This window comes from Epinephelus lanceolatus, chromosome 9 (assembly GCF_041903045.1).
Source record: "Epinephelus lanceolatus isolate andai-2023 chromosome 9, ASM4190304v1, whole genome shotgun sequence".
NCBI classification, from domain to species: Eukaryota; Metazoa; Chordata; class Actinopteri; order Perciformes; family Serranidae; genus Epinephelus; species Epinephelus lanceolatus.
Window position 1 is genome coordinate 2,633,085 of NC_135742.1, and position 12,379 is coordinate 2,645,463.

The window sequence follows — 12,379 nt, forward strand, 5'->3', positions numbered from 1 at the left end:
CGTACCCACAGAGTGAGCTTGCATGTGTGTGATTGGCCGACACAAAGCGTCGCTGGTTTCATCACAGTATGCAGTTTCTTTATAAACTTTTGGATGTGTAATAAAACCTGGGGACACGCTGAGCAGGTCTGAGGTTGTGAGTTACTGTGTTTGTGTGTCACAGACAGATCGTCCTTAAGCTCCGAGGGTTCCACTGTGTGTTGTTCTGTTCTGTTTTGTTCTCAGTGAACTCTGTCTCATTCACCCCTCGACCAGCGAGAGGGAGAGAGACATGCAGATTCCTGTGTGTAACAGTCAGAGAGAGAGAGAGAGAGAGAGCGAGCGAGAGCGAGAGCAGGAGGAAGGCATGTGGATTCCTGTGTGTTTGTGAGAGCGAGAGACACGGACACAGACAGGCAGAGAGGGAGCTCTGGGTTGCGTTGAATGTTAGGAATGTTGAGGCTTTTGGCTCCGGTTTGTTCTGACGGAGGGAGGAGGAGGAGGAGGAGGAGGAGGAGAGAGGAGGAGGGACGGACTGAGAGGAAGAGGAGGGTCGAGGGAGGGATGAGGGAGGAGATAAGGAGGGAGGAAGGAGACGGAGATAAAGAAGGAGAAGACAAAGGAGAGGAAGCAAAGATGGAGGAAATGCAAAGCAGTTTTTTTTTAAATAAAAACTTTTATCCAGGTTTCACTGCTGTTATTACTGTCGTTTATAATCAAGTGATTATTCATATTCAGATCCATAAAAACAAAGACAATGCTGTGTCTTTCTGTCCACAGCTGCTTTACATCAGCAGGCAAAGGTCACACCGTGTTAGTGCTGCACCTAATGAATATTTTTTCGATTAATCAGTTAATCTAACAGCTAATTTATGGATTAATCTAGGTTATTTTTCATTACTTGAAAAATATAACAATTAATTTACCCCAAAACAAATTTCAAAAACTAGTAGTAATATTTTATTTTGTTATGATATTAATAATAATAATAACCTAACAGTAATGACAATAAACCGGGAGACGACAAGACAAGGTGTAAAAAACAATTGGCAGTTGGCTCTGCAGGATACATGAGGTGGACAACATGCAGACAGGGATGCTTGGTGGAAAGCAAGAATATCATAACTCTGTAATGGAGGTCAAGTTGTCTGACTTTGACCTGGGAGACTTTTCTGACATTTACTGAGCAGTTCTGCTTAACCACACGTTAACCTCAGAGGTAGCTCTGCAGAGAACTTGTGAAAAAGTACTGTCTAACCTAAATACGCTTCCAAGACATTTCATGTCCTGAAATCTTCCAACAGGAAACAGTTTGTGATGTAGTTTGGTTCCAGAAACAGATTCTTGGTGTTACTCTTCAGTAGGTCGTCCTCTTTGTCTGTCTTTGTGTCTCTTGATGCCTTTTACTGTCTCCCTCCCTCTCTCTGTGTTTTCTCCCTGGTCATGTGATTTTGCTGTAGAGATGAGCAACAGTGCAGGAATCTGAGCTGCAGCCAACACATTACATAAAGCTCTCTCTCTCCTGGTCTCCGCCAGAAAATAAAAAGTGAGCGGCTGCAGCTCGGCTGAAGTGAATGAACTCACTTCCTGAGGGCACATCCGACGTCAGAACACAAAGATTGTTTCGACAACTGACGGTTTTATTCACAGCTGGCAGGTTTGAGTTTCTCAGGCTGCTCCATACAGTCTGCATGTGACCTCCAGGCACATTCAAAAACACTGACTGACTTCAAACTTCAGTCCAACTTCAGCCCTGCACACGTCAGTGTGAATGCTTCATCTGCTGTCGTCTCCTGAGCTGAATCATCCAGATCAGATTTCATCTGTTGGTCACATTATGACGTGATCAGACGTGGGGTGTCGGGAATTAAAACGAATGTTGACAGTTACTGTGTTTGATCACACAAAGTGTGACACAGCTTGTAAAGACAGAAACACTGATGTGTCACAAGCACAGAGCGCTCTACATCTGTAAACATGGAGAAGAGAAGAAGGGATGATGGAGGTGGAACGGTGAAGTGAGAACACCTCTGTACCTTCAACCCAATCACCAGGAAAAACGTTGGCATTAGTTTCCGCAAACCACAGATATGTTACGTTTGCACGTCATTATGTGGCTGATACATTTAAACTTTACGTTCCGACAATGCTGTGGTCAGCGTGTGGTTAGTTTAGGTTGGTGATGGTTAGGAAAAGATCATGTTCTGGCTTAAATTGCCCATTTTTTGTGGCATTATCCTCACTGGTAAAGCGATAGGTCGCTACAAAACACCAACACTTGATGGATAGATAACTGCCTGAAACTCAGTGATGACTCACTTAAATACAACTGCTCTCCCCTGTTTGTCACCTCCTGATGACAAATTCAGCTCACATACTACGTCACTTTAGAAACGTTGATGTGACACATATGAAATGTACAAATGAAACATATCTGTGTTTTGCAGAAACGCACAATGCCAACATTGGTTTTTTTTGGCGACTGGACTGACAACGTTGTGCAAGTTGTAAAAGGAGTTGAGCTCTGATTGGTCGGTGTCCAGTATCTACTCTGCCCCGTCTCTTGGAGTTAATCTGACAGTGACAGTCTCCAAAGACACAAATATTCAACAGTCTAAATCCAGCGTTAGTTACAAGATGATGTTTGAAAGAAAAGCCTCATTCATCAAACGTTTGATGAGCCCCTGGCCAAATCACACGGGAAACAAACACCAGCCTTTTGGGTGACAGACGGTGGTTGTTGGACTCATCCACCACCCCTCCCGCCCGCCCTACTTTGACTTTTGGCCCCCTTTACCTACGACGTCGTCTGGCCATGTTTCCCCCAGACACCGCTGGGTGCCATTACACAATAACAGCGACCAGCCACGCATCGTGCCGACCAGAACGGACGGCTTTTTCGACTGTGTCTGACACTAGAAGTCACTGCCCAAGCACAGGTACTGGACAACTTCAGAATGAGACTGGGTTGCCCTGGCAGTGGTACAGTGGAGGGTGTACCCACCTCCTCCTTCTGTACACCCACCTTATAAACTACCACATAACACTGGGCTCAGATACGTAAAGGCCCCTCCACCTTTCCTACACTGGAGCGAGACCCAGATTTGTGGCAGTTTTGCCTCTTTTGTTAATTCTTTGCATCTTTTGGTCGTTCTGTGTGTCTGGATCTGATTCGCCCCATATTGTCTTTGTTATCCTCCAGTGGTTTAACTCTTCACCTTGTTACAGCGGTGTACAGGTGACCCCATGACATCACTGATGGGTGTGGTCAGAGGAGAAACTTTGGATTAAAACACTGATGTTCAGCCTGCCGTTCAGTTTCTGTCTCAGCTCTGTTTGTCTCTCTCTGCTTTCCTCTTCCGTCCATTGTCTCCCCCCTCCTGCCTCGACTCTATCTCCCTCCTCCTCCTCCTCCTCCTCCTCCTTCTCCTTCTTCTCTCTTTGTGTTTTCTCTCCTCAGCCTCACCCTGCTGCCTCTCTGCAGTCTGGGTTCAGGTCTTCTTCTCTTTGTGTCTCTTTGTCTCCGTCCAGCTGTTTCCTCCTCCGACCTGATGGTTTTGAAACAGAAACTCGACATCACACACGAAAAACCCACAGAGACGAAAAAACAAGACGTCGCTTATACGTCCAAACAAGTATATTTCTCTTAAATGTTTTGATGCAGAGAAGAGGTAGTGTACGTGTGTGTGTGTGTGTGTGTGTGTGTGTGTGTGTGTGTGTGTCTGTGTGTGTGTGTGTGTGTCAGTGTTGCGTAACCTGTGTGAGTGGGCCGCTGTTTGTGTCCAGTATTTATAAACTGCTGTGCTCCAACAGCAATAACATTGTGAAATCACTCCCTCACACACACACACACACACACACACACACAGATCCTGGTTCATCCATCGTGCTGTATTTGTGTAGGACAGTGACAGTTGGACACAGTTGACTTCCTGCAGTAGAAACTTGGTCAAATAAGGATCTTGTGAAGAGGACTGAAGTTCTTCATGTTGATGAAGTGTAGATGTTTCATAAACCTGGACTGAATTTTAAAATTTGCACTGACCTCCTGTTAAAACTCTTTTGATAACTCTGCTTGCTGCATGTCGTGCCCGGGCTCTCTCAGTTTAAGACTGGATAGACAAAGTTTATCAAATATATACAATGAAGAAATAAACGTATTTCCTCAGAACACAACAAAGTAAATTCACCAATATACGGTCAGGGTGGCTCGACTCTATTAAACCCCAAAGACCAGACTTTGTGTGAGACTTCTGTGCATACTGTGAATACTGCCATTCCTTCTGTTTATTCAGTAATGTACATAGTTTTTATTTATGTATTTTTTTGGTACCAGCAATTAATGCCTGTGAAATATGGCCACTGGGGAAGGAACTCAATAAATTATCATTTGGAAATTTCCCTATGTTTGTTATAAGTAACACCTGTCCAGTGTTCTTTATTTAATCAATTGATTGATTTATTTTCCCTTTATTTGGGACCTAACTGCTCAAAGTGGAATTTCTAGACCAATAAAGAAGATAAATGTAAAATACTCCTTCAGATAATAGAGGTGGCTGTCTTAATCATGAATCCAATGATATGCGACTTAAACCTTGATATTGTGTGTTTTGTTTTTCTTCCCCCAGTTTTATTTATCTCTGTATGTTGTTGATCTGCTTGTTTCATTCTTGGCTTGTTTATTTATGAATTTCCTCTTAGCACTTTTGCTTCTTTGTGGTAGCTATGTAACTGCCAAAACAGACGTGTAGTGCAAGTATTTGTCTTTTTTGTTTCATAAATCCTCTGGCTGCGAATAAAAACAAATAAATAAATAAATAAAATGAGTCTGAAAGTGTATAGAAATATACAAATATGTGCATTATGTCACATTACGCTGTATAAACTAGTGTTATATTCAGAAATGTAAAATATATGTTATGCTCTAATGGTCACTACAGTGCGTATATCAGTAGGATTAAAAGAAGAATAAGAATTAACATGAGAAATATGGACAAAAAAATGACAACATTTAAACATTTGTTAAAGCTCCTTTAAAATCACCGTTTGAGCTCAAATAAACTGCAGGAAATCGTAACTGTGAACACGTGCTGACGTGATGAGAAACAAACTGTGAACGATGATTTGAACGCAGCTTTAATTGTTTCCTTTGGGAGGTGGATTAATTCAGTCTGAGGTGTCCTGCTACTGAAAATAAACTAAAGATGAGGACTTAAATTTGAATTTCTGATATTGCCACACAGACGCCCCTCTGCAGTGTGTATTCTGGCAACATCACAACCAACAGGTGGGGTTAATCATTGGTGACCACCACCAACACAATGAGTCATCACCAGTGAAGAGATTTTATGTGCTTGTTTTTTATGAAGTGAACATCTTTGTGTTGTTGCATGTTTCAGTGCTCTGACCCAGAAAAGTTTTGGCTCCCCCTGCTGGCAGGTAGGCTACCTGTTGTGTTGGTCGTGGTCACCTGTAATTAACCCCACCTGTTGTTTGTGACGTTGCCAGATTACACACTGATGAAGAACGGCTTCTTGCCTGAAACATCTGTGAAGCAATATTAAAAATTCAAACTCAAGTGCTGCTCTGTTGTTTACTTTATTATAACTCACATCAAGGATCCAGCACTCGGTCTTTAAAGGGTTAATCCTGAGTGAGCGTGTTGTGTCTTAGTTTTGTGTCATCAGACTTTAGCTCCTCCTCCTCTTCCTCGCTCCTGCCTGGATGATAAGCACACAGAATTACTCAGATGTATTGTTTTAGCAGCTGTGAGCAGAGTGTCAGAGATTATACATAATCCTGTAAAATATAATTTATGATTAAAGTTTCCTGAATCTCTGTTTCTGTGTCTCAGAGATGTAGCATGTGTGTTGGTGTGATCTGCGGACCATCATGCACCTCTTCCTGCTGCTGATCCTTCAAGCCACAGCAGCCTTCGGACAGATTGACCCTGGTACACACACACACACACACACACACACACACACACACAGTTTACACAGTGTAAAACTGGTGTTTTTGAATGATTGATTGTGATAGTTTATATATATGTGTGTGTGTGTGTGTGTGTGTTCAGCACACTGTCGCTATGCCTTGGGCATGGAGGATGGACGGATTAAAGATGATGACATCACAGCATCCAGCCAATGGTACGAGACCACAGGACCACAGTACGCCAGGTGGGTGAGACTGAAGGAGGGCTGTGATTGGTCCATAAGATATAAATAACTGGTCATTCACATGTTGTTTCACGCCTTTGTACCTTTAATCATATCTGTTTATTTCAACTGTTGATCGGGACAAGGGGTGCAACAGTCTGAGATTTTCACAGTACGATAACTGTCTCAGAAAATATCGTGGTTTCACAGTATCACGATTTTAAATTATTTATTTGATTATCAGTCAGAGGTACCGTTAAAGGAGTGAAAACAGAAGGGTTAATGTTGGTTGAACAAACACTTGAAACCATTTTGTTTATGGACGTTTGTGTTAAAAGTCTCCCCTCTGTAAATAAGTAAAATAAAGGCGAGATTCAACATCCAGTTGCATTTTTTTTTTTCCAATATCCTTGACAAGCAAATGTACGCAGTATGATAACTGTCAACTTTTATACCGCTGTATATCTTGAAAGCGGTATATCGCTGCAACTCTAATTGTCGTACACACTTCTATAGTTTTTACAACAAAACTTGAAACTAAATTTTAATTCTGACTCAAATGGAAAAATATGATTTGATCCCACTGTTCATAGTTGCACATGTAGGAAGTGACAACATGTCATGTAGAACATTTTTAAGCTGCTGAAAGTTATTGTGTGTTTAATAAGATTTGTGAAAGAGTAAAATAAAATCTAATTTGTAGAGAAATCCAAGATCTGCTCTGATGACTGCAAACTGTACTCAGTAATGAATGTTTCTAAATAGATTTCTAAGTGTCATAATGAATAATAGTTGGGGTCGTGTGATACTGGATTTTTTTTGCCAAGATAGATGTCTCAGATATGCCGACATACAGCTACTCATTTGGCCGATAAGCTAATTTAGTGACCATCACTTCTCTTCTATAGTGGAATTAACATCGTATTATTCATGCATACTTTTAAGGTGACAGCCCACCAGCAGATGGAGACATGAAATACAATGATTTTTAATGTATGTAATATTCATTCATTGTGCGAAATAAGAAAAAACATGTTGGCCGATACAGATGATGTGCCAGTATTATCGTACATCCCTAATAATCGTGATACTTTTAGTTATGTAGCACTCAGAGGTTTAATGCAAGAAATAAAATGAAAGAAAGTAGAAAACTAAAACACAGTTGATGCACGCAGTCGCAGTCAAAACACTGGTGACGTCTGGATGTGTGCAGCACTGTGTTCGGCTCAACTCTTTATTCTTTGTGATGCCACTTTCACCCCTGAAATGAACAGGAAGTGAACTGTGGTTAACAGCTCTGAGGTCTCAGCTATTGATCAAACACTCCCAGGACCTGCGGACGCTCTGTATTAACTGTATGAACTGTGTGTGTGTGTGTGTGTGTGTGTGTGTGTGTGTTTGCAGGTTGAATCGTGAGGAGGGGGACGGCGCCTGGTGTCCTGAGGGACAGCTGGAGCCTTCAGACAGTCAGTTCCTGCAGGTCTGTGTCCGCTAAAGACAGAAACATATTCAGCTCTGTTTTTTTACCTGGATGGGTTTGACGAGGTTACAGAGTTTGTCAGTCATCCACGGCCCGTTCTTCTTCTTCTTAGAGTTGCGCAGATTATCTCAAGCAAGTCCAGTGTCTGTGTGACTAAACTCTGGACTCGGGGGTTAAGGTACTATATATTGTCACAGCGAATAAGGAGAAACTCCCCAAAAAACCTTTAACGGGGGAAAAAAAGCTACAAACACAAAATATGTTTTCACAAAATGAGCTTGGTGAGTTGAAGGTTGGGGCGACGCCCAAAGATACTTCTGACTTCAGATGGACTGAATAGTATCTGTAGAAGAACATTTGAGTCTCTGAGTTCTCTTCGTGTCACCTGATTGGACAGAACTCTGCTGCTGTGTTGTTCAGGTGGATCTGGGCAGGTTGACTTTCCTGACGGTGGTCGGGACTCAGGGACGATACGCCAGGTACTCCGGGAACGAGTTCGCCCGAGCTTACCGCCTCAACTACAGCCGGGATGGCCTGCTGTGGAAGTCCTGGAGGAACCGGCTGGGGAACACGGTGAGTGACAGGAATGTTTCGCAGGGCGCTGTAAGTCGGGACTGGCTGGACGGAGATGGTGAATAAAAGTGGGGCAGGAAGAGGGAAAGAATAGAAGAAAATGTGGAGCGGAAACGTGTGAGGGAGTGATAGAGCCGAGCGATGGAGAGAAGAATGGGAGAAAGAAATGAAAATGCTTCTGGGCATTCACACTGGAATCACAGGAAATGACATTTACACACCAGCTTCCTGTTGGCCTTCGAGGTCCCTGACAGCTACGGCAGCACCATCAGGACACAGTTCAAACAGCCGGTCATGTTTTTATCTCAACAGTTTCCTCCCTCACGTTCACACAGGGAACTTTCCAGACCCTCCACAGAGCTCTGCTGTCACACTCTGACACACAAACACATCAAGATACGTCTTTATTTGAATATGTGAAGTTAGAAATGAGGAGGGACTGAATCCTGCTGCTGGTCGCTCAATGAATCAGCGCATGATGGCGGCAGTTTAGATGATAAAGTTGGGGATGTATTTTGATTTACAATCAAATGTGACCTCTGATCTGTGACATTAAAAACAAAGACCTTTAATCATTTTAATCATTTCACAGCAGTGTTAAATTAATCTGTTAAAGTCACCAGATTATTCTGCCACAGGAGAACTAGGACAGTGCTCTCAGTAGAGTGCAGAGCTGCTGTGTTCTGCCTGCAGATGTGGCCATCGGCGCTAATCACAGCCACTGTAGACAATGCACACGGTGCAGCTGTGCCTGGTGGAGTTTTCCCTGCCAGCTCCCTCAGGGCGGGTGTCCACATTCTGCAGCAGAAAAGCGGTAACAGGGCGCTGGGGAACGCTTCATCTCAGCGCCTCATAGAAAATAGTTTTTAAAATGATGTTATGTGTCGGTTTTGTTTCTATGACACAGGCTATGATAGTCAAGATGGCGGTGATTAGGCTCATAGGTCCAGTAGTTTGCACAAATAGCTGCAGACGGAGATACACACACTCACACATGACCAGATGCACGATCTCCTCCAGGGTTACACATGACTGATGTTTCTCATGTGATATTTGTCTCCAGGTGATGGAGGGCAACAAAAACGCCTACACCTCTGTCATCAACGACCTCCACCCTCCGATCATCACCCGCTACGTCCGGCTGATCCCGGTCACCAAACTGTCCACCACCGTCTGCATGAGAGTGGAGCTGTACGGCTGTCTGTGGGAGGGTAGGACACACAGACACATAGTCATGCAAACATGGCGGCTCACTTAGAAACTATATTAGAAACTATAATACCGAAAATTCGCCAAAATGTGTTCCTGAAAACATTTGAGGTGAAAACGAGCCACACAGCTGCTGAATCTGTCTTCAGTTCAGATCGGACAGTTAGCTTCACATTTTTTCAGTGGTTTCTAGATGCAGCAAGTTGCACTGGACGTCCCAGATTTGCTCAAAGTAGTCTTACCTCAACTACCAGAATGCATTGCACAGCTGCTTACATAGACAATGAATGGGAAGCGTGGAAATGACACGTACTGTAAGACTCTAAATCTTCGACCTGTCCTCCTCCTCCTCCTCCTCCTCCTCCCCCTGCAGACGGTCTGATCTCCTACAACGCTCCGGAGGGTCAGCTCATGATGCCGCCTGGTTATCCCATCGCCAGCCTCAACGACTCCACGTATGACGGAGCACACGAGAGGAGGTGAGTCACGCACACACACACACACACACACACACACTCCTCACACATCTTGGTTTCCTGTCTCCTGCTCTCTGTGACTGACGGCTGTCTTGTCCAATAGGAGGCTGTTAGGCGGGCTGGGTCAGCTGACGGACGGTGTGATCGGCCTGGACGACTTCCTGCTGACGCGTCAGTACCACGTGTGGCCCGGCTACGACTACCTGGGCTGGAGGAACGACTCGCTGGGAACTCAGGGATTCGTGGAGATGGAGTTTGTGTTCGACCGGCAGAGGAACTTCACCTCCATGAAGGTTCTGACCTCGTACTTTAGACATTTATGAACACGTCTGTAGAGCAGAGCAGGTCTAGTGAAACAATGACGGGATGATTGTTTTATAACTTTAACTAGTGCAGGTGATCCCACACAACCTTTTCCTGTTCATGTTTTCCTCATGTGTTTTACTTGAGTTTTACTTTTAGAGATAAACATTTTTTATTCTGATTCATGACTGACATCAGAGACCCACTTTAGATTCATTTCCTGTATCTGTGTTATGTGGATTTCGTGTGTCATGTCTCTATGTGTCAGCCCTGTGATAGTCTGGCGACCTGTCCAGGGTAAACCCCGCCTCTCACCCAATGACAGTCGTCACAGATGATGAATGAATGTTTTACTCATAAAAACATACCCTGTCCTCCGTCCAGGTTCACAGTAACAACATGTTTGCCCGTGGCGTGAAGATCTTCTCCACTGTTAGCTGTTGGTTTAAGCCCCGCCTCATTGCTGGCTGGGAGCCAGAGCCCGTGGCGTTCAAAACGGTGCTGGACGACAGGAACCCCAGCGCCCGCTACGTCACCGTGCCGCTGAACCGCCGCACAGCAAAGTCTCTGCGCTGCCGCTTTTACTTTGCTGACGTCTGGATGATGTTCAGCGAGATCTCCTTTCAGTCGGGTAATACACACACACGCACAAAAATACACACACATTCCCATTTCTTTCAGAACAGACAAATAAAATGACTTCTCTTTATTTGTCCCTCAGAGGACACCGTACTCCCAACCCTGATGCCCCTGGGGTTGACCTCCCCTGTAGTCAAGGAGGACAGTTCCACGACAACCACACCTGTGACAGGTATGACCTTTGACCTTTCTCACCTCACTTAAAATAATCACCAACATTAAAACAATTTTTCTTAATATTAAAAATCCAGAACAAAATAATTAAAATACTCACAATAACAATCACCTGTGTGATGCAGGCTCAGTTTACACGATAGTTTTATTTCTTTTTGTCCCATATTTTCATTTGTTTTTCTCATCGTTTTTTTGTTAATAGAAAAAATATTCCAATACGTCCGTATAGATATACATGTGTACACACAAGCATCATGTCTGTCCATCCCAAACTCTGTAAGTAAACTTCCTACAGGTCTCACTGAGAAGGAGAGGAAGGTGAAACAATAGTAGAGTCGTAAAACGTCTGCTCGTAACGAGGTTATAAATTCAATCCATTTATCCCGGATTCAATAGACTTTGATCTTTTGGATCGTCATAGAGAAGGTCAGCTTTTCCATTTTAAATATGTGATGATGATTTTATACCTTGTGTAGTCATTTTATTAACTTTGATTGTATATTACAGAATTGTTTGACTTTATGATCTATGGACACATTGCTGCTTGTTTTTTTTTCAGCTGTGTCTTGTAAGGCGTCCTTGAGCGCTTTGAAGGCACCTATAAATTAAATGCATTTTTATTATTACTTTCAAAGTATGTAGTGCTGAGATTAGTCATTTTCGGGTGATTGATTTTTTTTACCTGCTGCCAAGAGGTCCTGCAGCAGCTTTGTATCCTTCCTTTGTTTAAACTCATGACTCATGACATGAAAGTGCCTCAGCTCCGGGGTAACTGGGTCTGAAACAATGTGCTTCATGTTTTGTGAATGCCCCTCCATTATGAAACACTTTGGGACAGTCCCAAAATATATGAAAACGGTTTGCTGGTCTTAAAATAACTAAACATATTTTTGAAACAGTGTACTCTCCACTTCATGGAGGTAGTAGAGGACCGCTGAAAACTGCAGATATGCCCCCAGTCCTCTGGAGGAAGCCTACTTCCTGCTTCTTTTGCACACTTTTCTTTAATGCACAAGGTGTTTTTTTTTAAAATAGAGCATTACACAGTTCAGGATTTTAGAATACTCAGATTCTGCTGCTGAGAAGTCTGCAGTTAAACATCACCACATTTAAACTGCTACATCAGTATTAAACATCTCTAACGTCTTTTTCCTCTCTGCAGCAGCCAATCCATCAGCCAGTGACCCGCCTGATGACGGGAACACGCCCATTCTGATTGGCTGCCTGGTGACCATCATCCTGCTGTTGGTCATCATCATCTTCCTCATCCTCTGGTGCCAGTACGTCTGCAAGGTGCTGGAGAAGGTGAGCAGAGGAGCCACTCATAAAGACACACAGACTCACACAGAGGAAGCTGTTTGCACAGTTGTTGTCAGCGAGGCGGGGGT

The 12,379-nt window shown here is 43.5% G+C and overlaps 1 protein-coding gene across 3 annotated transcripts in view; it reads left to right on the forward strand.

Moving 5' to 3' along the window:
* ddr2l (discoidin domain receptor family, member 2, like) overlaps window positions 1–12,379 on the forward strand; it is a 38,345-nt gene that overhangs the window by 18,182 nt on the left and 7,784 nt on the right. For 2 of the 3 annotated variants that reach the window (XM_033619648.2, XM_033619649.2), the window contains exons 2-11: window positions 5,834–5,932; window positions 6,056–6,158; window positions 7,542–7,617; window positions 8,038–8,190; window positions 9,254–9,401; window positions 9,773–9,878; window positions 9,979–10,168; window positions 10,563–10,809; window positions 10,900–10,989; window positions 12,154–12,296. In XM_033619648.2, the coding sequence (XP_033475539.1) occupies window positions 5,872–5,932; window positions 6,056–6,158; window positions 7,542–7,617; window positions 8,038–8,190; window positions 9,254–9,401; window positions 9,773–9,878; window positions 9,979–10,168; window positions 10,563–10,809; window positions 10,900–10,989; window positions 12,154–12,296 (1,317 nt within the window). In that variant the 5' untranslated portion in view covers window positions 5,834–5,871. The remainder of the gene's footprint in view (window positions 1–5,833; window positions 5,933–6,055; window positions 6,159–7,541; window positions 7,618–8,037; window positions 8,191–9,253; window positions 9,402–9,772; window positions 9,879–9,978; window positions 10,169–10,562; window positions 10,810–10,899; window positions 10,990–12,153; window positions 12,297–12,379) is intronic. The other variant, XM_078171157.1, reaches the window with a different exon arrangement.